This window comes from Orycteropus afer, unplaced genomic scaffold (assembly GCF_000298275.1).
Source record: "Orycteropus afer afer isolate SDZICR_OR568_19922 unplaced genomic scaffold, OryAfe1.0 scaffold00011, whole genome shotgun sequence".
Classification (NCBI taxonomy): Eukaryota; Metazoa; Chordata; class Mammalia; order Tubulidentata; family Orycteropodidae; genus Orycteropus; species Orycteropus afer.
This window is the reverse complement of record NW_006921598.1, coordinates 16785997-16811770: the sequence shown is the minus strand read 5'-3', so window position 1 is coordinate 16811770 and position 25774 is coordinate 16785997. Positions and strand designations below refer to the sequence as shown.

Below are 25774 nucleotides of genomic sequence, written 5' to 3'. Positions count from 1 at the left end.
CATCCAAATCACTTAAAAAAGGTCTTCATGGCCAAGCATACTTTTCATTGGATAAAGGCTATGAGTTCTCCTCTTTCCTTCCACAGGACAAGGAGGAGGACTTTAAGACAGTGATTTTGGAGGGATTGGAGATGGCCAAGCATCAGGTGAGGGTGGCTTTTTGATGCTTGTGATATAGCAGCAGATGTTGCAACATCTAAACCAGATATTGAGGCACAAACCCAGGTCTGGATGTCAACAAATACAAGGGAGGTAAATAGGAAGTTTTTTTCAAGTGTAGATCAGGGGAAGTCAAAAAGAGAAAGTTTGCATGGAACATGTCAGATTTCTTGTTTTGTTGAGGGGGAGGTAGAGTTCTAATTAAGAATAGTTAAAAACAGGGAAGCATTCTTCTTAAGAGCTTAGTAAAAAGTCCTTCTCTTAAAGGTACATATTGACAGGAATATTTGCGGGGGGGTAGTTACACCGTAATTCTCTTACATTTGGATACCAGCTATATGTGGATGGTGTAGATGGTTCAAGCTTTTGCTTATTTTTATAAAGCATACATTTATCTCTTGTATACCTGCTTCTTGTTGTTAGTTGCCTTTGGGTTGGTTCTGATTCATGGTAACCCCATGTGTGCAGAGAAGAACTTCATAGGGTTTTCATGGCTGACACCTTTCGGAAGCAGATCACTAAGGCACTGCTGGGTCGATTCAAACTAGCCACCTTTCAGCTAATAGTCCAGCAGTTAACTGTCTGTGCCACCCAGGGATTCTAGTATACCTGCTAATTACCATTTATCTGCAGTTTGATTTAGGGAACTAGAGGTGATGTGGTCAACCTGTGGTGTTCTCAGTACTTGAGTAATGGTAGTCAGGTAGGCAAAAGCCAGCCACAGGACTATTGTTAAAGCCAGTGTTATAGTTAAGAGAAAGAAGACAGTTCAGTATATTTTGTAATCTAGGTCAGAAGTTAAATAATTGCTAAGAAATACATTAATGCTGGTTGTTTACTTTTTTTGGCAATGGATAACCAACCAGGTGATCTTTTCTCGATGTCTCCTAGAGTCTTCTGTTGACTTAAGTCTATTTTCCTTTCTCAAGATTTTACTTTAAAATAAGCAAACCACCCCTGAAAGCATACATAATAAGGGGGATTTTGCATTTGTTTTCTCTACTACGAAATTAGTGATATATTAAAATGTTAGATAAAAACATCTCAGCAACATCTGGTGTTAGAAGGCAAAATTCTCGATTCGACAGATGTAATTCTGCTTCCTTAGTCTCATTTAATGATTCTTTCCTCACTCAGTTCGTCGTATTAATTATCCATACCTGTGATTCTGCCTAAATACCAAAATCTCCAGTTTTCTCGTAATTTTTCTGTAGAGATTGCTGTCTTCAACTGTGTATGTATAATTTAGTTGGCTTCTTAAAATAGCCTCTGAATATGTGTTTATACTTAGTTAAGAGAGCTCTCACATGCATTCTCATTTGACTTCTTCACTGAAAGGTAAAGATTAGATTTTCCCATTTTCTAAATGAGGAGCCTTTACGTGTCTTGCCTAAAAATACCACAAAGTAAATAGCAGTGACAGGACATTAACCCAATTATTGTGACTCCAGGTCCAGTTTTCTCCCAGTGTGCTTTAGTACAGCAAAGGAACAGACAGTTTCTCCCCTGAGATCCTTTCTTCTCCTTGTAGTGCAGAGCCAATAATAATTGTTCACTTTAGACATTGCTGCCATGTTGTGGGAAGTTTAGGCCTTTGGTTAAAAAGGAATTGATTGATTTACTAATGGTGAAATGTATAAAGCCTTGTGTCCCTTTCTAGCTGCTTCTGCAGTCATTTTGTAACCTAGTCTTTGTTACATTAGTGGAAGTCCAGAAACATGGGAGCTTTTTGAGTATATGCAAAGCACAACACAAACTCTCATATTTGATTCTCCCTATGTCTGCCCAAAATCATTTTGGCTAAACTCACCTGTGTAGCCTAGATAGGAAAGATTTATTAATATATTAATATATTAGATCTCTATATAAAACAATTAATAATTGGCACTAAAAGGCCTCAGAAGAAGGGCTTTTCAAGTCTGAAATGAAGACTCAATGTTGTTATTTACATTCATTCTTAGCTCTGATTCTTGATTTTTATATTCCTTCAAGTTTTCCAAAGTACTTCATCATCTGTTTATAACAATTCCATTTCTGTTTTTGCAGAAAAACCCAGAGGAAGACAACTCAGGGAGAACGTTGGGTTGGGAGCCAGGGCACTTGCTGCTCACCACCTGTACTGTGCGCAGCATTGAGCAGCTCCTGCCATTCTTCAATGTGCTCAGTCAAGTCTTCAACAGCAAAGTCACAAGCCGATGTGCAGGACACTCAGGGAGCCCTGTCCTCTACTACAACCCCTTCCCTAATAAGGACATGAAACTGGAGAACCACAAACCATTTTCCAGCAAAGCCAGGCAAAAAATAGAAGAGATGGTAGAGAAGGATTTTCTGGAAGGGGTGATAAAAACTTGAGCACCACAAGTGACTCCATTTAGCTTAAATGTAAATTATTTAAAACAAACACTGCTCTGAATTGTATAGTTTTTGGTTTTTGTATGTAACAACACACACTTCAGGTTGTATTTAATTTAAATATTTGTAAATAAGAGCAAATGTCTGAATGTGGCCTGAATCAAGTTTAAATATTGTTGGCTCATATTGATTATGGTGCCTGAGAGAGATCTATATATATACATAGTCCATTGTTTAATTGTCCTGAATTGTCTTAAACCTGCAAAATACACACTACACATTTTTTTTCTGTTGGTTTCAGGCTTTGTTTAATTTAGACAGATGGGGGATATTTTTTCTTTCTGTTATTACCAATGTCCTGTTACCAGAATGATACCACTTCTCTATCAGAGGCTCTGGAATGTATTAGTTCTTGTTCCATGTTACCTTCTCTAAGAGCAATGAACATAACTGAAGCCTGGGTTATGCATCCTTTTAAGTGTAGCACTATCTCAACACTCAGGACAAAGTAGATAGCTCTTTATTTATGCCGCTGATGTCCTGGTGACAGTAATCAAATAGGTAAGTCTTCCGTATGCATTCTGAAGATCCTGGTATGGAAAATTGTATCAAAGATGTGACTACTGCAAAACAACATTCTGGTTAAGTAATGGAGATGGAAAAGATGCCACAAGGAGTTAAATAAGCTTTTATTTTCCAGCACTCTCATGAATTCTTCCCTACACACATTGTAAAGTTAATAATTGGATCATATACTTAAATCCCAATATTTTACATCAGTGAGACTAAACTTAGAGGTAAGTTTTTTTTAAAAAAAAATGAATTTTAGGTGGCTTACCTATTTCTAAAAAAATTATTCTGGTAGTGTTTTTACTTTTTTCTAAAGATTTATTCTGGTAGTGTCCAAAAATAAAAAGAATCCGATCTAGAACAATCCCGTAAGATGTGCTATAAACATTCAGATTTTACAAGTCTTCATGTCTGTTGCACTAGTAACACTACTATTATTTTGTAAAAATATCTTTTAAAAAATCAAGTTTCTCAGGAGTATTCAAACTGTCTTCAGAAACGTGGCTGGGGTCTTTCTCCAATTCCTCCAGCCAGCTGAAATACTGCCAAGCTTACTTCATATGCAAGGCTATTTGCACTTTCCTGCAAATTACATTAAAGGAGATTAGATGAAAATGACATAACATCTACCATATGCTACCTACAAATCTAAGGAAGGGGGTTTTCTATTTTTGTTACACTAACATATTCAAATGAAAACTTTTTTTCTTCATCTTTCAGTAAGAAATTCCAAGGCCTTTAAATAAATGGAAGACAGGTGAAATTCTTCTAAATAAGGTAAGTTTTTAGCTAATTCTAAAACTTACCATTCCAAAACTCTGATAGTTAAATGAAACCTAATTTCTTAGAGATAAGAAGGCTACTGTTAGCCTAAGACTAAGCCAGTGTTATGACCTCAGTCATAGTCTACTTCTCTTTATCAAGGACTATTCATTTACCATATTCTAGGACGGCCTAGGGGGTTTTTCACAAAAGCTGCCAGCTATTTTTTAAATTAATTGGAAATGTGCTCTTTCTGAGTCCCTGATTCAACCTATTCTACTTTGCCCCAGCGATGTGACCACCTTTATTAAGTATTTAAGGTGAAAGACAAGATGGAGCAAATTATAAAAACCTACATCACACAATCCTGACCCCGCCAGAAAAGTAACAAAGGCCCACACAGGAAATAGTTTTATAAACAAATCACGAGTCCAAACCCAAAGATGGATTTCAAACAGTGTGGATGATGGACATAGATTTAGAAATAGACCATTAAACTTGTTTTCATAATATCAGTGGATTGTATTTTTAAGGAGAATAAAAGAGGGTAATGCCATTCACACTGCATAAACTTAACATGTATCAATCTAAGTATTAATTATTCACACTTAAGTTAGAAATATGGCACTTTCAGGAAGTCTAGAATAAATCAATAGAGAAATAAGCTAAGTGAGTCTAATTCTGTTCAAGTGTATAGTCTTGATAAGAACGTAAAAGGCCCATAAATAAATCTCAAAGAGTGTAATAGGCCAAACACTATTTAAAATTTTCTTTTCTCTACTACACTATTGTCTCCCTGCTCCGCAGCCCCCACCAACCTATGCTATTAGACACATTGCACCTTTTTTCAATAGAACTACCCATCTTACTTGGGAATCTGCTTCTGCATATACTCGGACTACATCTTCTGTTCCAGAGGGCCGAACGAAAGCTCGCGAAAGCCTGTACTTTTTCACCAGGCCGTTGATTGCCTCCTGTAGTCCTGGAGGTGTAACTGCTTGTCTTTCAGCATCAGTGGTACTAATAACTTGCCTGTCTGCAACCTAAGCACAAATATTTTGTATTTGTTACCATATTTAACTTCCTTTCAGCAAATTCACCTCTTCAACATAATTACATTCCCACCAAAAGAATAGGGACCTTTCATTTTAATATAACAGACCTCAGCTTATTGTACCATGGACTACAACACAGAGATAGCAAAGTACCAGATTAAGCACAGGATAAAATTCCAACATTTATGTGACGTCTTTCTTGATCTATAAAAAATTCCCTTTCACAAAAAGAGATACACATTTCCACAGACTGTCTCAAAGTTATAAAATCATTTTTCCTTATTACTAAAGCAAATTTTGGACTCCAGTAAAGCCATTGATCAGTTAACCTTAAAACCCATTGATGTTGAAAACTCATTGCTGTTGAGTCACTTACAACCCACAGCAATCCTTTAGGACAAAACAGAACTGCCCCATAGAGTTTCCAAAGCTAATCCTCATGAAAGCAGACTGCCACATGTTTGTCCTGTGAAGCAGCTGGTGGGTTTAAAGTACCACAGGCTTTTCCACTGCACCATCAGGGCTTCTTTCAAATAACCTTAGGTTGCCAGTTACCTTCTTTTTCAAAAATACCCATTTATAAAAGGGTCATGATTTCTCATAAATATGACAAAAACTCATTTGAAGTAGCTTTTTCTGAGAAATTTGGCTTTCATATCTCTAATTGTCTTTCACCAATTCTGGTGAATGTATAATAAACTAGTATAAACCTGAATAGAACTAAATTAGCAATTCATCTCAAATGCAGGAACTAAATTAGCAATTCATCTCAAATGCCTCAAAACATTTCTCATCCATTGTGCTCACATACCCCTTCTCAGCACCTAGCGTCAGAAAGTACTCTGTAACAACAGCAGGAGCCGTTAGGTGCCATCCAGTTGGTTTCAACTCATAGTGACCCTTTGTACAAAAGAACAAAACAGTTGCCCGGTCCTTTGCCATTCTCACCATCCTTACAGTGCTTGAGCCCATCATCACAGCTGCATTGAGGGGCTTCCCCCTTTTCACTGACCCTCTGTTTGACTCAGCACATTATACTTCTCCAGGGACTGCTCCCTTCTAACATGACCAAAGTGTGAGAGATGAAGTCTGGCCATTCTCACTTCTAAGGAGCATTCTGGCCATACTTCCACCAAGACCAGTCTTCAAGGTGACATTTTTGCTCTCTGACACTTTAAAGAGGTTTTTTGTAGCAGATTTGGCCAATGAAATACATTGTTTGATTTCAGCTTTCCATCATGTTGACTGTGGATCCAAATAAAATTAAATCCTTGACAACTTCAACCTTTATTTATCATAATGTTACAGAGTAATGCAGAGGAAATATGTGCACTTGAAATGATAAACTATCAGGGTTTACTTCAGAATAATCTGGAGGGTATAAATATTTGAGTAGGGAGCTAGATGAAACCTATTAAAGCTGAGTATGTGAAGGTTCACTTTTCTGTTCCCTCTACTTTCTGTGTTTTAAATTTCCCATAGTAAAACCATAAAAAAAAAGTGATGAATAGAGTGGCTTACATCATTTATGATAAAATTAGAAACCAACTATTTGTATAATAAAAGTAAAGGGAATTTACACCCATTCTGTAATTTTTTTTAAAATGTGGGAAAATACGGTTAACCAGTTGCTATGTAGTTGATCCCCGACTCATGGCAGCTCCACATGTGTCAGAACTGGGCTCCCTAGAACTTCAATGTGTGATTTTCTATGTTGATGTATGCGTATGTATAGAACAAAATATGACATACTTGGCAAATATTTTTATATAGTGAGATTCTGGGTAATAGGTTTTAGCAGTTATTATAAAACCCTCTCTCATACCTTAACTTTGAGTTGTCTGTTTGGAATATCCGTATAGAGAGCATCCCACTGTTGTACAGTCAAGCCCTTCAAAGCTAAAATTGCTTCAATCACAAGCATGTCAGAAATAGCATCACCAGTTGCCTGTGCGATGGGAAAACAATACAAGAAATCACTCTCTTAACACAAGCAGATCTTGAATGTGAATGGTTTCTGTCTTAGCAAACCAATCATAGTGCCTTGTGCTCCTCCCCAACTCCACGTAGCATAATAACTAATGATTTTTTTTGTGTGTGGATGAAAATGAACAATAATGAGAGTTATCTAGGGAAGACAGTGTAAAAGGTATATAAAGAATACTGAAACTAAGTCTTGAGACACTTGCCTTTAATCTTATCTGTAAAATGTGATTAGACTGGATACCTCTTAAGGATCCAGCACTAACATTCTGTGACTCAAATTTTTCTTTATAACTAGATCCCCCTTTTTAGGTATTAATAGGTACTACATACTGGAAGGCATCAAGGCAAAGTGGAGAAATGGGAGCTTTGGTGTAAGATAACACCGGAAGTTGGAGTCATACTTGCCACTTACTAGTTCTAAGCCTCTGTTTTCGTCATTTCTAAAATGATTATAATAACCCCTGTCACAGTGTTACTGCAAGAAGTACATGATAAATGTATGTAAAGTGGACAATATGCAGAAGATGCTTAAATATCAATTCCATCACTTTTCCCTGTATTTTTCATCTTTGCTCATCCATAACCACACTCTACTCCAATCCCAACTGTATCTAACTTACAGACATGTCCTTTGTCAAAGGGACAACCAATATAATTTTCTCTAGAAGGTTTAAAAATAGTAACATATCTATACTCAGAAGTTGTTGAACCTAGGTGGATTCATCATACTTAAAAGAACTTTCATCATAAAAACCAGGGAGTGAAGCATATAAAAAAATTGTTACACCATTTCAGTGTAAATCCCAACTGTATGTAACACTGTTGCAAGGAAGCCACCAGGCCAGGACTTAATCCCTTCTTATTTTTTACACAGTATACTCCATTCTGTCTATCTTCTGAATAATGTAAAGGTAGACCAGGAGTCCATTCTTACCTGGTTAAACAAGTCAAAAATGTTTTCAAGCATCTTAGCAGCTTTCCTTTTGTTATCCTCTAGTTCTTTTGCTAGTTGTCTTATCTTCATTTCAGCAAATTTACTAAACAACACCTGCAATGAACGTGTACAAAACAAATCACCCTAACAGCCCCATTCTTCTTTCATTCTAGCTAAAACCATATGCCCCATCATCCTTCCGCAGAGCGGCTGGAGGGTTTGGACTACCATCCTTCTAGTTAGCAGTCAAATGCCTGAGGTACTATGCCACCTTAGGAAGACTAGCTAAAACCACTTTTGAAATTTAGTGAAAATGGAAGAACTGAGGGAGAAAATGGCAATATTAAGTAAAAAAATAAAACAAGAACCTGAAAGAGATTACCAGCCTGCCCCCCGCAAAATGGTTTATTTATGGATTATAAAACTGGTTATCAAAGTTTAAATGGTTGATTACAAAGGAAACACCACTTTGACAAAAGGAAAATACACAAAATTAGTTGGTACATTTGGCTTCGGCAAGCTCTATCATTTCTGTGTAATCTGGTTACTTGACTTGGTCTGCATCCATTTTACTTTGAAAGATATAATTCACTGCAACTAGTACAATTTATTGGACTAAAATTTTTAAGGATATAAGCTAGACTATATATATCTGCTGCAAAAAACCTTTTTAAAGTGCTTGAAGAGCAAAGATGTCTCTAAGGTTCACCTAACCCAGGCCATTTTCAATCACCTCATATGCCTGTGAAAGCTGAACAGTGAATAAGGAAGACCTAAGAAAAGCCGATGCTTTTGAGTTGTGGTGTTGATGAAGAATGCTGAAAGTACCATGGACTGCTTAAAGAACTAACAGATCTGTCCTGGAAGAAGTGTAGCCAGAATGCTCCTTGGAAGTGAGACTGGCCAGCCTTCATCTCACCTACTTTGGTCATGTTGTCAGAAGGGACCATTCTCTGCAGAAGGATATCATGCTTGGTAAGATGGAGAGGGTCAACAAAGGGGAAGGCCCTCAATGAGACAGATTGATGTAGTGGCTGTAATGATGGACTCAAGTATAGTGGGGATAGTGAGGCTGGCACAGGACCAGGCAGTGTTTCATTCTGTTGCACACAGAGTTACTATGCGTCAGAGTCAACTTGACAGCGCCAAACAACAAGCAGCAGCAGCTAGCCAAAGTAGGAAAAGGGTTCATATTTCTCATTTATGGCAAATTGTATCATGGCTGTTAAGTATAAGAAACATACAACTCCTCAAGATTTCTACATCCTTTTGGAATTATCAGTGTTTTTACTGCTCTCAAGAGGTCTCATACTCTGGGGAGTACCATATTATGCTCAGCCATTTAATGAAATGTATGTTTGATCAAGGGTTGGTAATCCAAGGCACAGACCAGCCACTTGATTATGTAAATAAAAGTTTTATTAGAACACAGCCATACCTTTTCACTCAGACTACAAGGGCAGAGTAACTGCATCAGACTTTCTGGCCCACGAAGTCTAAAGCATTTCTATCGAGCCCTTTAACAAAATGTTTACCAAGCTCTAGATTGGATCACTGAAGTTGTATTTTAACTGCATTTTCTAGGAACTTACTTAGTTTTTTCCCCTTCTTATATTTATGGCCTTCAGAAGCCTAAGTCTAATTAATTAAGAAAATGATCTGGCCTAGATTGAGGTTTTCTGTTGGACACTTCAAATCCAATTACAAAATGAGATGAGGTTTAAAAAAATTTTTTTTTAAATTCTAAACCTTGTGAATATACTGAAACTCACTGACTTGCACTCTTTAAAATAGTAAATAGTATATGAATTATATCTCAAAATTAAAAAAAAAATTTATCTGCTAAGGGAATAAAAAAGTCATTATGCTTATCACTAATTAAACACATTTCTGTCTAGTAGTTTATAATTTAAATTTTCTAGTAACTTTAATTTCATCACAACTACTGAAGATTTCCTTTTCCCACCTATGGCCAGCTATAAAAAAATACTTGTTATAGAATAAAATATTAAATTAACCAAATAATCTTATTTTACAGCCATCCCAACCATCTTATGAAAGTGGACTATTACCTGTTACTGCCCCAGATACAGAATGCCCATCATAATGAAAAGTGCCAGCTAAAGCCACAGTTGTAACTGTTTGAGAGAACTTACTGTGCCATGCCCATTTGCTTCAAAATAAACTCCAATGTCAAACTCTTGAGCCTTGTGGTGCAAATGTTTCACACCAGTTTTAGTACAGTAGACGGGTACCTAAAACAAATAACCATGACAACAGTTACTCAATTAACAAATACTGTGTACCTACTATCCTAGGTGTACAAAAAAGAACAGAACTTTTGGAGCCTCGTCTAGTGAAAAAGACAAGTAAGCAATTAAATACAACATGGCAGGTTTTACGGTGGGAGAGTGGGTGCAGTGAGGAAGCACACCAAACCAAACCTTTGAGTCATGAGGATCACCTTGGTGTCAAAGTAGAACTGTGCCCCCACAGGCCAGCGGCTGTTTTGGAAGTAGATCACCAGGCCTTTCTTTTGAGGCACCTCTGAGTAGACCTGAACTACCAACCTTTTGGTAGCAGCCAGTGAGTTAACTGTTGCACCACCCAGCGTCTCTGGGCCATTTGACTGCTAGCCAGAAGATTGGTGGTTCAAACCCACCAGCCACTCCGTGGAAGAAAGACTGGGCAATCTACTTCTGTAGACAATTATGGCCTCAGAAACCCAAAGGGGGTTGCTATGAGTTGGGATAGACTCAATGGCAATGAAGTTGGTTGGTTGGTTTTTCAGTTTAGGGCTTCTGAAGAAGCACACAGTCAAGGGCTTAAGGAAGAGGGGAGCGATAGGATCTTCATGTTTTAGAAAACCGAATTTAATTATCATATGGAGAATGGCTTACAGTAGGGTTGGCCAAGCTTTTTCTGTAAAGGGCCAGACAGTAAACAGCTTAAGCTTTGCAGGCCACAGGTTTCTTTTTTATTAACTACCCAACTCTTCCATTGTAGTATGAAAGCAGCCACAGACAATAATACATAAACGAGTGAGCTTGGTTGTATGCAAAAAAAAAATTTTTTTTTTTAAAACCGGTTGGCGGCCCCCCAAGACTATGGCCCTTAGACACCTTTCAAACCTGGCACTGAACCCACACCCAAAGATCCCCTTTCAGCCTATAATATAGTAAACAATAACATCCATGAGGAACATGCTCCTCAGAACAAACTAAGAGACCAAAAGGGCAGCATTTGCCCAAAAACAAAGTTCAGAAGGTAGGAAGGGTAAGGAAAGAGAGAAGTGTTACATTGAGGGGACTGCAATTAATGTCACAAGACAAAACATATAAATTGTTGAATGGGAAGTTATTTGCTGTGTAAACTTTCATCCAGACCACAATAAAATGTTCAAACAAAACAAACATAGATGGCTACTTATACTTGGCCTACAGGACTGCAGTCTGCCAATCTTGACATAACTAAACTCACATTTCAAAGAGATTCCTCGGCACTTAAAATATATTCCTGGATTACAAAATTATCAAGAGACTTTAAAGAGGCAGAGAAAGAATTTGATGACAAGTTTTCTAAAGGAAACGCTTTTAGAAAAGGGTAGAAAGTCTTTTTCCCTTTTAATATCAGAGAATGAGTTTTTTTCTGATTTTTAAACTGTATTTTACCTTTACATGGACAGTGGCTCAGCTCCCTGCACAACTGCTTATTCACTCATAAGGACATTATTTTCCCCACAGATACAGCCTAAAATAGAATTAAGAAATTTACAAAAATAAAAAATGATTCAATACCTTCATAACTTCTTCAAGATACCGTGTTGAATTTCCATTTGCATATGCAGTTTGTACAACACCAATACTCAAACTTTCTCCAACCTAGAAGAAAACAATGATACTTAACTTACCATCAGAAGTAAAAGAGTCTATAAAAGCAAAAATATAATGAGCTATAAAAGATAACATAAAATCTTCTGCCAGTTCAGCCATAGCCTGGTGTATGTAATAAATGACTTACTGAAAATGTACATGTAAACCAGAAAAGTGGCTAAAATGTTTTAAAGTAAAGAACATATGAACAATCATCTCTTGATCTTTTTATCTTTTATTTAAAGTATTTATTGAGTTCTTAAAGTAAAATATATTTTTACTAAATTATAACAATTATTTCCAATTGTATACAAAAGCCAGCCTGAAATTTATTTCCAGAAAGAACAAAATATCTCATTACAAAGCTGATCATGATAATAATAAAAAATAATAATAAATCTCTCAGATGATGAGTATTTCTGTTTAGATTTCAGGCTTTGGGGAGGATGGTAGAACTGTCATTAAAAGATCAGTTATAAAAAAAACTAAAACTTCATAAAGCTTCAAATCATAAAACTTTGCCAGTAGAAGAAACAAAAAAGTATCTTCAGGTTCCAAAATCAATGCCCAATATTGAAATTGGAATTACTACTACTTTCTGCATTTCCTAGCCACAAACATGAGAAATTATCCATAAGTAATGCCTTTTAGACATTCAAATGACTGTCTGATACAGAATTATTTTACTAGTATATCTTGTTTGCCATGGTAACCAATCACCCCAAAATACCTCCAATAGAAGCTCTTTAAGAAAGCTGCTAATTAGTGTTGCTATTTTGTCTCCATCTATAAGATGAAAGTGACCGTCAGCATCTTGGTAGTAATAAACAATTCTGTCTGCATCCCCATCAAAGGAACAGCATCTTTCATTGGACTTCATTTCCATTCCTAGCACAAGAGTAATTTAAAATCTCATTTCTGTCAACATAATTAGTTTTAAGTTTTTCTCTCACGCTAGTTACTATGGAAAATTTTTCAATAAAGTAGATCATAACTGGCCTTATATGTTGCAAATAGCATGTCTCCTATGATTTTTCTATGAGATATTTAAAATAACCGTTCCACCATTACCCTTCCACAAAAACCAATGTCTTAATCTTTAAATTCTGTTCCAGTTTACTGGTGTTTTTTACAGGTCAAATTCTTTTACAGCAAACTGAAAAAGGAACACTCAAAATCTCTTTATTCTGAAACTTGATATAATACTAAAATAAAAATTCCATTTTACAAGCTAGGTGGTTTAGTTAAGACAGGTTTCCTATACAGTTTTGAAAACTACAGATAGTATCTTAATGCAATTTACCTAGTAGTGTGATATCCCTTACATACATATATAAATTAGCAATAGGTCAGGTGTGTGCTTTATTTCTGATAGAAGTGATTTATTTGTTCACAGCATAAACAAGAAACACTGATAAGAGAACAAAAATTACAGCATGTGAGTTTGTATAATTTGCATAGTTATCAAATTTTCGACTCTAATTTTTTTAAAGAAAATTTGAGTGTTTCTCAACCATAACAGCAGCACAGTGATAAATTCAACATGAGGCAACTAAGAAGTGAGGGGGTTTTTTTTGTTGTTTTTTCCCCCTGGAATATAAATATATATTTATGCTACCAGGAGCCCTGGTAGCATAGTGCCTAGGGCACTTGACTGCTAACCAGAAGGCTGGTGGTTCAAACCCACCAGCCACTCCTCAGAAGGAAGGTTGGGCAATCTACTTCCGTAGTGATACTGCTTCGGCAACCCAAGGAGGGGTTGCTATGAGTCAGGGCCAACTCAACGGCATACAACAACATGAGACACAGAATGCAAGTTTCCAGAAAACGGAGAACCTGTGGGTTTTGTTCGTAATCTCCAGTACCTAGAGCAGTAGGGAGGAAGAGCTCAAATACTCAGTGAATGCATAAAAGAGTAGCACAGAACTGAACTGTCAATAAAACAAATACCAAAACAAGCAATTCCTTGAAAAGAAGCTAAAATTGGCTGATTAAAAATAATTTGACCAAAAGTTGAAAATGTAAATGCTCCTAAAGTGAAGCAGAATTAATATAAATGAGTGAGGGAACTGGGTGATGTCTGTAGAGTTCTGTAGAATGCATGTCCTGTTTCTGCAGGAGGTTTGTTGTTGTTGTGATGTTCTGTCAAGTCAGACCCAACTCATAGCGACCCCTCCTTGGGTTTCCAAAGCGATATTACTATGGAAGTAGATTGCCTAGCCTTCCTTCCAAGGAGTGGCTGGTGGGTTTGAACCACCAGCCTTCTGGTTAGCTGTCAAGTGCCTTAGGCACTATGCTACCAGATGAGGGGCAGCAGCTATCAAATGCAGCAGACTACAACCATGTACCGTGTTTATGCAAATAATGCTCCTATTACACGGTGTTTGGTTTTGTTTTTTGCAAACCACGCAACACCCCCCCCAATACACCAGCACATTAGCTTCCTGTGCACACTATGCATGTTATATGAGTGCATGCATTATTTCCATGGGTGCATTATATGCAAAAAATATGGTTAAGTATGGCTATTTCTGCCTTTGGTAAAGAGAGTGATACTTAAATGAAATCACAGAATTTTTAAATGGAGGGAACAAATGCAATTAAACATACAGAGCAGACCAAACAAAACATACATGTAAGCCGATTTAGCCTAGAGGCTGCCAATTTAGAATCTATAATGCAGATAATTGTAGGACACTGCAATCTGATGAAAGTCTTCCTCCTAATATGTCCACTGTGGAAAAACTGATTTTGCAATCACAACCAAATAGAGTTGCATTCATTGTCCACAATGTCTCAGAAAAAGCAAAAGGCAATTATACTTACTATTGCTAACATTTAGATTAGTGGTTCACTAAGTGTGGTCCCCAAAGCAACAAAATAAACAAAGTCTGGGACCTTTTTTAAAAAAAAATGTAATTTATTAGGCCCCATCCAAAACTTACAGAATTAGAAACTCTGGGTAGAGCCCAGCAACCTGTGTGTTTACAAGTCCACCAGTGATAGAGCATGCTGAAGTTCAGGTAACTGTTTTTTGATTTCACTTTTCTCATCCTTATTTCCTACAAATGGACTTTATAGCTGGAGAACACAGACCGTATTTTCAATGTGACCATGTAGTGGAAAAACTGCTAGATGTCTAACAGTGGCAGAGCCAGGACTAGTGGCATGACTTTACTCATTTGGCTGCTTCCTTTTGTAAATGAGATGGTCTTCAAAGAGCCTTCAAAACAAAATTTTACAGTAGTAGTTCTGCATACCTTCAGGAGGTTTCTGATGACTTTTCACAAAATCAGCCCCACATAAATGATTGAGTTTCCCTTTGGTCCCATCATTAAATAGGTGAACTGACAGGCTCTGTGAGAAGTAGTGTTCCATTTCTCTTAGCTTTAGGGCCCCAATACCATTTGCACAGTCGATTTTAAGTGTTCTATTTTCATCTCCACTGCAGGAAGCCTTCACAGAAAAAAGATACATGGAAACAACATTTCAAGTTATAAAAGTGAAGTATTTATGTATATGGGTGTGTGTGTGTACCAAGATCCATACTCCTGCTGAGTCAATTTTGATTCAAGTAGAACTGCCCCGTAAGATTTCCAAGGCTAGAAATCATTACAGAAGCAGAATGCCACATCTTTCTCCCACAGAGCGGCTGGTGGGTTTGAACTGCCAGCCTTTTTAGTTAGCAGCAAACCAGAAAACCAAACTCATTGCCATCGAGTAATCCAACTCATAGCAACCCCACCTTGCGTTTCCAACGTAGTATCACTACAGTAGTAGATTGCCCCATCTTCCTTCTGAGGAGTGGCTGGTGGGTTTGAACCGCCAGCCTTCTGGTTAGCAGTCAAATGTCTTAGGCACTATGCCACCAGAGCTCTAATCACTGTGCCAACGTGGCTCCTTTATATACATATACATATATATATATAAACATCTTCTTATATTTCAGTTAACTTATTTTAACCCAAGAAACTAGCAGGTACACATGTTCAAATGTTGTTAAAGGCACTATTTATACATGACCTGGGTGGTGTAATCCATTAAGATAATCTACTTCCAGTAAGTCAGCCATTTCGTAAACCAGTATCTGATATTTAAGTGAAATCATGAAGCGCTCTTCCAACTGGACACATATGAACTTAGTAGCAACTGGTTTATACATAACCAATGCAAAAATGAAATTTAAAATTTAAAAATATTTTGGATACTAGGAAGTTCTGACACTATATAACTTCAGTAACTGAAGTTACTTCAGTTACTAGAATGGAACTTTATTAGAATTTAGCCTCAATTAAGCAGGGTCCCTTGAAAATTCTATCATGGTCTATATTACATGACAGCCATTCTTATGTGAGAATAAGTATATAGATAAATGAGCTGTAATAATATCTCTCATTCTCTAACCATCTGCACTGCTTTACTGATCTTCATAGCATAAGATACCACCTGACAGGCTTGGTATTTTTCCTAATTAACCATCTCCTTTTCCACGCATTCTCACCCTAGAATATTATGCTATGAGAGCGGGGCTTTGTTTTGATGAACTGTGCCTGGCCATAACAAATAATATTTGTTGATCAAATGAATTATAAACCCCTGGAATCTCATGCAGATTTAACAAGCCAATATACCTAAGAAAAAAATATTTCTCAACAGTAGAAAGCTAATAGCACCTATATTAACTCTGGTACCAAAGTCATATAAATGAATATTTATGATAACCATAGCAAGAATAGTACTATATTTTTATGTAAATAACACATTATACTCTTTTTTGTAAACTGCAGAACTCCCTTGCATGTTAATTTCCTGAGCACACTATGCGTGTCATAAGCAAAAAATAGGGTACTCCCCCTCAGTGATCTCTGAATGTGATGTGTTCCTTGCCAAGTAAGTGCCAACCCATGGTTAGCAGGATATGTAGATGAGAACTTTGTGGAATCCTAGGGAGAACAAAAATATATTTTGTACTTTTGCAGAAAGGAGTGACAAACTATCTAATTAAGATAAATTGTTCAACCTAGCAGTTTCACACCTAGTTACAAACTCAAGAGAAATGAAAACATATATCCACACAGGAACTTCAGCAACAACGTTTAGAACAGCATTATTTTTAACAGTCAAAAGGTAGAAACAACACAAATGTCCATCAATGATGAATGGATAAAATTGTGCTAGATGCATACAATGAGATACTGCCCTAAAAAGGAACAAAGTACTAACAGTAGATGCTACAACTTCCATGAACCTTGAACACAATATGCTAAGTCAAAGAAGCCAGACACAAAAGATGACATATTTTATGATTCTTTTATATGATGTATCCAGAAAGGCAAATTCAGAGACAGATTAAAGGTTACCAGGAGAGGGGAGAAGAGGGAATGGGAAATAATAGATTTACCTGATAGGTCTGGAGTATTTTTATGGCATGACAAAAAGTTTTGAAATTGGAGAACTAGACAACACTGTCAACTAAATACTATTGAATTGTACACTGTAAAACAGTTAACTATTATAAGAACCTCACCTCAATTACATGACAATATATATTATTTTTATATATATCTTTGTAATTGATCTGTGGTGATTCATTTATTTAAATTCTAACCAAGTTCAAGAGATTTTCACCTGTTTGGTAAGTTCCACAAAAGCCTTAGAGTGTTTCTGGTAGTAACCTTCTATAGTTGCCTTTCCATACTGGTCACTGGTATTTCGACAGTACACCATGTAGTGCAGCTGGGGTGTGGTTAACATGCCATAATCTGTCATAGAAATACAAAAAGAAATTCACTACATTTAATAAAGAAAAAAACCAAGTTTAAATGGATTCATCTTGAGTCCCAGAGCATTTAGAATAAACTCCAAATCCTTACCTTGACCTGAAAGGCTGAGCACGATCTGGCCCCCGCTCACCGCACTAACCTTATCTTCTACTACTTTCCCCCATTCTCCCCATGCTGCAGCTGCATTAACCTCCTTTCTTTCCTGAGTGAAATGAAGGAAAGACTAAAGAAGTCACTCAAATTTTCCTAGACTCAAACACTAGAAGGAGGACCTGGGCGGCACAAACAGTTGAGCCCTTGACTCCTGAGCAAAGGCTGGTGGTTTGAACTCACGCTGAGGCATCTCAGAAGACAGGCCTGGCGATCTGCTTCTGAAAGGTCACAGCCTTGAAAACCCTGTGGAACAGTTCTACTCTGCAAACGTGGGGTCACCATGGCAACAAGAATACAACACTAGAAAGAATGATGGTTCTAGAGACAGAATGAGAGTCTTGAGAAGGTCACCCTCTGTGGAGGTAGAAACAGAGCTTCGAACTGGTGCTTCCGGACTCAGTCATGGCTAAGGAAGTGAAACCAGAACAGGAAGGCACTCAAATTTATAAAATGTGGGTGTACCGCAAAGGAAAAAATTATGGATCAACACCCTTACAGAAACTTAACCTCCCTCTTAGAAGTCAAGGGCAGCATGCGCCTCGCATACCCCAACCAGCACTCGTGACTGGCAGAGGCAGAAGCGGTGATGCCCCTCAGGGACGGCAGGGCCCACACTGCTTGGAATGTGTGTTGGCCTCTACATTCCTGGCAATAATCCAACCTCCTGCATCAGGCTCCTGAAAGGACTCACTGCCTCTTCCAAGTCTCCCATTTCAGAGCTTCAACCCATAATCTCTCCATTCCAGTTATTGTTCCAGTACACCCACATTTTACAAATTCAACTCTGTTCCAATTTCAATGCATCAGCCCTACCTGAACTGGCTCAAAGGCCTGAGTAGAAAGAATATAGTTTGAGGCAGGCTGAATCCAGGGAGGGTAGGCCAACTAAGGGGAGACAAACACCCAGATCAGTGCTTTACAAATTACAGGCTGGAGCCCATCAGTGGGTCATGGGATCTACTTAGACTATACCAAAATAATACAAAACAAACCAGTTGCTGTTTATATAAAGATCAATCAAATCATTATCAATCTGTCCTCCTTTGTTCCACTTCTGAGACCAACCACAAATACAGCACTTCTTCCTCCAACCCTAAACACTCAGTCAGGGTTACAAGTTACAAGGCACAATCCCTCCAGACTGTCCCACCAGCCCAAGACCTCAGATTAACAGTTGCAAGCTTACAGTCTCCAGGATACCATCACTTCATGTTTCCTAGCTACAAACTGAGGGTTTTCCCACTGCCCCCTCAGGATGCCGGCCATAAGTGTAAGGGTGAATACAAACTGAAAATAAGGTTTTAATTCTCCCTTGAAAATGAGAGGCTCCCCTCATTATTGTGGAGAGGTTTTCTGGATAGGGACTGGGATTGGGATTACATTTTATTTTTAATTATACTTCCCAAATATAAATTTGTGACTCCCAGCTCCTCCTTACTTCTGCCCTGCTAGCTCCCACTACTCCCTTGAGTTTTGCTAAAATCACTCAAAATTCAAGGAAAACCCTATACATGACTTACAATTATATTTTTATTACAACAAAAAGGATACAAATAGGCATAGGGCAAGGTCTGGGAACATTCCCCATGCTCAGCCTTCAAGTCTTAATAAGGGATGTAATATTCTGCCAAGTGCATCTTTTTTCACAAACCAGGAAGCCCCTGGAGCTTCCACAACATTCAGAGCCTTAAATGGAACCTCATTATATAGGCATGATTGATTGAATCACATTCCCACTTCCCTGAGGTTAACTGCTTATCACTTGGTGGTCTTTCTGGCTTGGCCAGTCCTCACCTGAGTCATCTGATAAGCATAACTTATCAAAATTTGTTAGGTTAGATGTGGTGTGGAGACATTATCAAAGACACTTCAATCAATGGGGGAAATTCCAAGGTTTTAGAGGTTATCCCTCAGGAACCAAGGACAGACACCAAATTCTTGGTAATGTTACATTCTTTACCCCACAGAGAGGCAACTAGCATTTCTGCATTTTTAACGTAACAATGAATGCATGACATGTAGTAAAGGTAAATACTGTTTATTGAAATTCTTTAGTGACATACACAAGCACACATACATGTCAAGACACAAAATAGGTTTCTCACTATGACTTGGCTGTGATATACAGTGATGTACATAGTGCACAGCAGGTAGTCAAAAAGTTTGATCACCCTATACAAGGATACAGGTAGCTGAAACTATGGCAGTACACCATTCAGAAAATCGTGTAGCATAAAAGAACTAAGGAATGCCCATATTAAAAGAGCCAGAAGAGCCAGAACTGATGCTATGTAAAGAACAGTGGCCAAGGAAGTAAAAACTAAAATAAAACAGGAGTTTTAATAGTTGGAAAGCTACGAAGTCAAATGAAATAACAACTTTAAAACGAGACTTGTTGATGTTATTTGTAAGTCCCCGACAAAGCTATGTATCCTTCCTAGAAGAGTGCACGTGCACGCAATACTCTGCACCCGATCCCAAGAGGTCACAGGGTCCCTGCAGCTTATCCAAAGATTCCATGGGGTTGCTGAGTCCCAGGTTTGACGATCAGAAATTAGATGAGTGTAACAGGAGATATTGCACTGGAGGAGCAAGGATAGAGACTCACCTTCAGCAGGCTAAAAACTGGGAGACAAGAAAATAGACAATGGGCTCTTCTAAGTGGTCAGACTAATTGTGAAGGAACTGAACACAGCAGGAGCTAGATGGGAGGTTTAAAAGGTGAAGAGATTTTTCTTTTTTCAATGTGAAAGATATGACACTAGGAAAATGTTCACAAGACAGTGGAGTCACTGTCTTAACAAGGGACATAATTGAGTCTCCCTTGTCTTGCATTTCAAAAATCTGTCAAAAGTAAACAATCATGATTACATGTAGGCCAAAGGTAATTTCCATCACTATTTAACAGGCAACAGCTGACTCCACAGTTCATCAGCTATTAGCAATACCTAATATTGACAAAAGAAGCTTTCATGGCGTGGTACTTAAGGCCTTTGGCTGCTAACCAAAATGGTACAAACCCACTAGCTCCTCTTCAGGAGAAAAATGAGGCAATCTCCTTCCATAAAGATTCATAGTTGTAAACCTTACAGGGCAATTCTACTCTGCCCAGAGGGTGGCTAGGAGTTGGATTCATCTCAGTGGCAATGGGTTTGGTTTTGATTTAATATCAACAAGTCTCCCAATATCAGCATCTTCAAGTTGCTTCAAGGGTTTCCACGTGTACTGACGTAAAGGAAGATGTAGAAGATCAGAATGTCCTACCTACCATCTCCTACAGTATTCCCATAGAGAAAATATGCATGCCCAGGGGGGAAAAGAAAAGTTTAGTATTTTATATCTGATAGTTCATTTTTTATGTTTTTATCAATATTTTGAAACTTTTTAAAAACAAATACTTATGCAATTTTTATGGAGTTTTTTTTATTTTAAAGATTAATTTACAGCTCAAGATAGCTAACTACTTACCATGGAATTGACCTCCCAAGACAGTCACGCCATCTATAACAGACTGTGAAAGTTTCTCACTGCTTGGCCTAAGAAAGAAAGAAAATAAAACCAGCAGAGTTGCTTGTTCTGAAAGAATATGCAGGTATGTGCTATAAACTTCAGAATAAGAAGAAGTTTGCTGTATTTTAATGGAAATCTATTAACTCTGAAAAACTCCACTGCCTTTAAGTTGATTCCAATACTTAGTGACCTAGGACAGAGTAGGGCTGCTCCCCAGGATTTCCAAGGCTGTAAATCTTTACAGAAGCAGGTTGCCACATGGTTCTCTGTGGAGTGGCTTGTGGGTTCCAACTGCCAGCCTTTTGGTGAGCAGTTAGTTTGTGCTTAACCACTGTGCCACCAGGGCTCCTGTACACTCTGAGAAGCTACAGGTAAATTGTAAGCACTTTACAGTAGCTTTTAGAACGTATTTCTTGAAAAGATTTTTAGCTTTTAAATGTATTTAGAAAATAGATATAAAATCATACACTAATCCTACTATCTTAAAACACCTTTTCCCTCCAAGTTTGACTCTAACAATATTTATGTTGTCAAAGAATAATTACAATAAATGTCAAACCATGCATAATATAGTACTAGGTCCTAAACTACCACAGATTGAAAAAAAAATTTTCATTTTTAAAAGTCCAAATTATTTTTATACATGAAAATGAAGTTGATTACATACTTGCCTTGTAGAAAAAGATGTTCCAAACTGTTCAAATTAGTTAAGAGGCAAGAGCCAAATACATATGGGCTAGTTTTTCAGTAGAATAGTAATTTATTTCAGAGCTGAAGTCACTTGCATATTTCTGCTACCTATAAATCTGCAATCAGTGGTGTCTGAAAGACCACTCTGGTAACACAATAAAGGGTTTTTTTTAAAAAAAAAAAAAAGTCTAACACCCAGCCTACAACTCACTCCTGTTGCTGTTCTTAGTTGTAATAGAATTGATTCCAATTCATGGTGATTTCAGTGTAAGATTCCTCAACAAGCAAGATAAGCCAGGCTTGCTTGTACTTAACTAATCTATAGTGAATAATTTCACATTTGTTCACCACATCAAAGATTCTGCTTCTAGGTATGGTTGGCATCTCCAAACCCCACAGCACCTTCCTACAGAATCAAAGCCTCTTCAAATTTATACTCACTGACAGGGACAGAGTACCCAGTAAGCAAAGTAAGCAGAGGCTTACTTGTGATTACTTAATACACTGTTGGTTACAGATAAGTAAAGTCAGCACAAGTAAGCCAGTGCTTACCTTGCTTACTGGCTAATCCACCAGAGTAAAACTGTGCTCAGAAGAGTTTCCAAGGCTGTGACCTTTCAGAAGCAGATTGCCAGACCTGTTTCAGAGGTACGTCTGGGTGGGTTCAAACTGCCAACCTATCAGCTCCTAGTCAAGTGCCTAACCATTTGGCCCACCAGCCACCGGACTTACTCCTACATCCTATTACGAAAGTTAGGTAGATGGACAAGCCGCTCAGGGCAGTTCTACTCCACATAATTCTTTCAAAGCCTTTTGGATCCTGAGAAGGATGTAACCATTCACACTAGTTTTTCAAAACTGCCTTCACCAGGTAGCTCCTAGTTCACCTGGTATCTCTACCAATAACTATGATGCTCACCTGGTATCTCTACCGATAACGACGAAAGCATCTTGTTGGAAATTCACTGCTTCCTTCTCACCGATGTCAATCAGCACTCTCTGCATATCCTGCTCCTCAATGTTGGCCAAACAGGTAGCATGTTCCTCCCAGGATGGTGCCAACATTTCACCCAGAGGATCGATCAATTTTACACCATTGTCTTCCTTAAAAGAAACAATAAGCAATCTGTTCATATTCATGAGTGATGACTTGAAGAAGGAGAACTCATACTATTTTTCCTCCCAACAAAGGACAGTGATGGCAGAGCAACTTCAAGTGACCACAGACTGAAAACCAGCTGTTTCAATTTTAGATACATTATCTCTTTAGATCCTCATGACACACTTATCAATCTTACTATGAGAAAACTGAGATTTAAACAGACTAGGTAATTTGCTTATTATGTCCACACAGTTAAGTGTCAGTGCTGATATTAAAAGCCTGACTCTTACATCTCCCACCCACCTTGCTACACTGGCACTCACTATCACCTAACTGACTAGGGCACAACTGGAGGAGGTTGAGGGCATGTACAGAGCCTTCACCCTGTAACTCTGACTCCAAGAACATACTGGCCAGCCTGTCAACCACTAGTGGCATAGCAGCTGAGTAGTGACTCTTAATTCTGTTCTGCTCAAATTCCTAGAATGAAAGTACAGTTAGGACTGAATGCCAACTGAAGGAAATAGTTCAGAATAGTTTTGAACTAGGTTGATACTTCTCAAACTAACAAATTTAGAGTACTTCCTACAAGTTACTAATCATTTATGATGGTTTTCACATTTACATATTTATCATTACCACACATTTAGAATGGGACAAGCAGTATCTCCTTGTTTAGGGGAAAGTAGAGGTAACAATCCTACACTGGCCTACGTAACTTGCAGCTAATTTTACTACAAAGTAAAAATCTATTGCCTTAGTATCACATAACAGCATATTATTGAAACCATGTATTACTGAACTATAGGCAATGCATAATAAAATTAATGTTTTGATTATAAATTGGTCAGGAAAATGAGAAGTACTGGGCTTCATCAACATTCTGCCCCAAATTTTTGGATTTCTTGGATCCCTGCAGCCATCTGCTGATTCAGGACAGGAAACCACTCTCTATCCATAGAAAACCAGCCTCAACATTCAAAATGTGCTGTCTTTTCAAATATTTGCCCTCTCCTCCCTTCCTGCTCCTACCCCCAATCTCTTCCATCAATTCTAAGTTCATAGAATACCCTTTTATTAATGATACTATCAGAATACAACTAACCTGGGAAGAACATTCTGTTATTTCTCTAATATGGACACCCTCCAAAAAATGACAGTATCTCATTTCTTTCTCACCATACCCTAAAGAGTCATAAGCAAAATGACTGTTCCAATAAGAAAAAGTTGTGGTTTTTTACTTTTGTCCCTATGCCCCCATCCCCCAATCCAGAGGCACATAATGAGAAAGCATATTCCTCAAATTGGAATCTGTACTTTGAGTCAAACTGCCCAGGTACTAGATTTGGTCTTGTAAATAAAGGTTTGCTTTGACAGAGTCTAAATGCATTACCTCAGGATTGTGTGATGCTGTTACCATGACTCCTATCGTAGATTTTGTCTGTTTTGACCTCAGGACAGCCAGTAATCCCATGCGAAACATGACATGATCAAGATGTTCTGCCTTTGTTCGAAATCCAGCAGTCCCATATTGAAGAATGAGTCCACTGGGCTTGGCGTGTAATGCAGAGTATTTTGTAATGGCATCTAAATCCATGTCTACGAAATTATGGAATAATTTTCAGACATAATAAATTTTTCAAGGACCGTTTGCTTCAAAAGCTTCACTCTACCCTAACAGGTCTACCTTACTCTGAGCATCCCAAAAGGATCATATGCATCAAGTCAATCCCAACTCGGTGACCCCCATAGAGGTCCTAAACTTGTATATCTTTATGGAAGCAGATTGCCTCATCTTTCTCCTGCAGAGTGGCTGGTGGGTTTGAATCATGGACCTTTATGGTTAGCAGCCAAATGCTTTACCCACTACACCACCAGAGTCCTTACCTAGAAGATCCCATCCTACTTACATTGTCCACTCCAGGCCAGATTCAGAGCAGAAATCAGGTTGTCCCAATTCAACTCCCATTTTGGCTCAAGGACTATTCCTTGACCCAGGTAGAATTTAAAATGCTTCACTCTCAGCTAAAAGATTTCACATCAAGATTGAGATACTCCTAAAAGAGCAAAGATCATCTTGCTTTACAAATAAGAAAATTTTAGCCTGGGCCTAAATTAAATAACGTGGGTGACTGAGGGCTAAGGTCAAATTCTCCAGCTTCCCAAGTAGACTGGCACTACATACCTCATGATATCTTTGAAATCTGTGAGGTTCTTCTGCTATTCCCCCCAGCCTTGAGTGCTATCTTCTCAAAAGAAAAGTAAAGGGCAATTGTTTCAAAGACTCTGCCCAGACCTCCTAATATGTCATGCAGGGGATTTTTCAATTTTCATTAGGAAGCGGAAGAACATTCCTCTAAATTGAAACTAACATCTTCCTAAGTAATGCTATCTTTTAACTTGAGTTTTTAAAATAAAATATTGGCTGTAAGCCCACTAAGGAGCTCTGGTGGTGTAATGTCTAAGGCATCTGACTACTAACCAGAAGGCTGGCGGTTCAAACCCACCAGCCACTGGGCAGAAGGAAGACTTGGCAATCTACTTCTGTAAAGATTTTTGTTGTTGTTATGTGCTGTCGAGTCAAACCCGACTCATAGCGACCCCTCCTTGGGTTTCCAAGGCAGTATCACTACGGAAGTAGGATTGCCCAACCTTCCTTCCGAGGAGTGGCTGGTGGGTTTGAACCACCAGCCATCTGGTTAGCAGGCAAGTGTCTTAGCCACTATGCTACCAGAGCTCCTTCTGTAAAGATTTGCCACCTCAAAAACCCAAAGGAGGTCACTATGAATCGGAATCAACTCGATGGCAGTGAGTTTGTCTTGGTTTTGTAAACCCACTCATACTTC

At 38.0% G+C, this 25774-nt stretch overlaps 1 protein-coding gene across 1 annotated transcript; it reads right to left on the bottom strand.

The window, feature by feature from the left end:
* Positions 1 to 3573: 3573 nt before the first annotated feature.
* PGM3 (phosphoglucomutase 3) lies at positions 3574 to 24525 on the bottom strand. Its single transcript, XM_007951239.2, has 12 exons — positions 24322 to 24525; positions 22746 to 22930; positions 21095 to 21162; positions 17319 to 17452; positions 14951 to 15146; positions 12421 to 12578; positions 11616 to 11699; positions 9975 to 10073; positions 7819 to 7932; positions 6724 to 6846; positions 4713 to 4886; positions 3574 to 3663 (listed from the first exon to the last, which is right to left on the bottom strand). Exons 1-12 carry the CDS (start codon positions 24523 to 24525, stop codon positions 3574 to 3576), a joined length of 1629 nt encoding a protein of 542 aa, XP_007949430.1.
* Positions 24526 to 25774: the final 1249 nt, after the last annotated feature.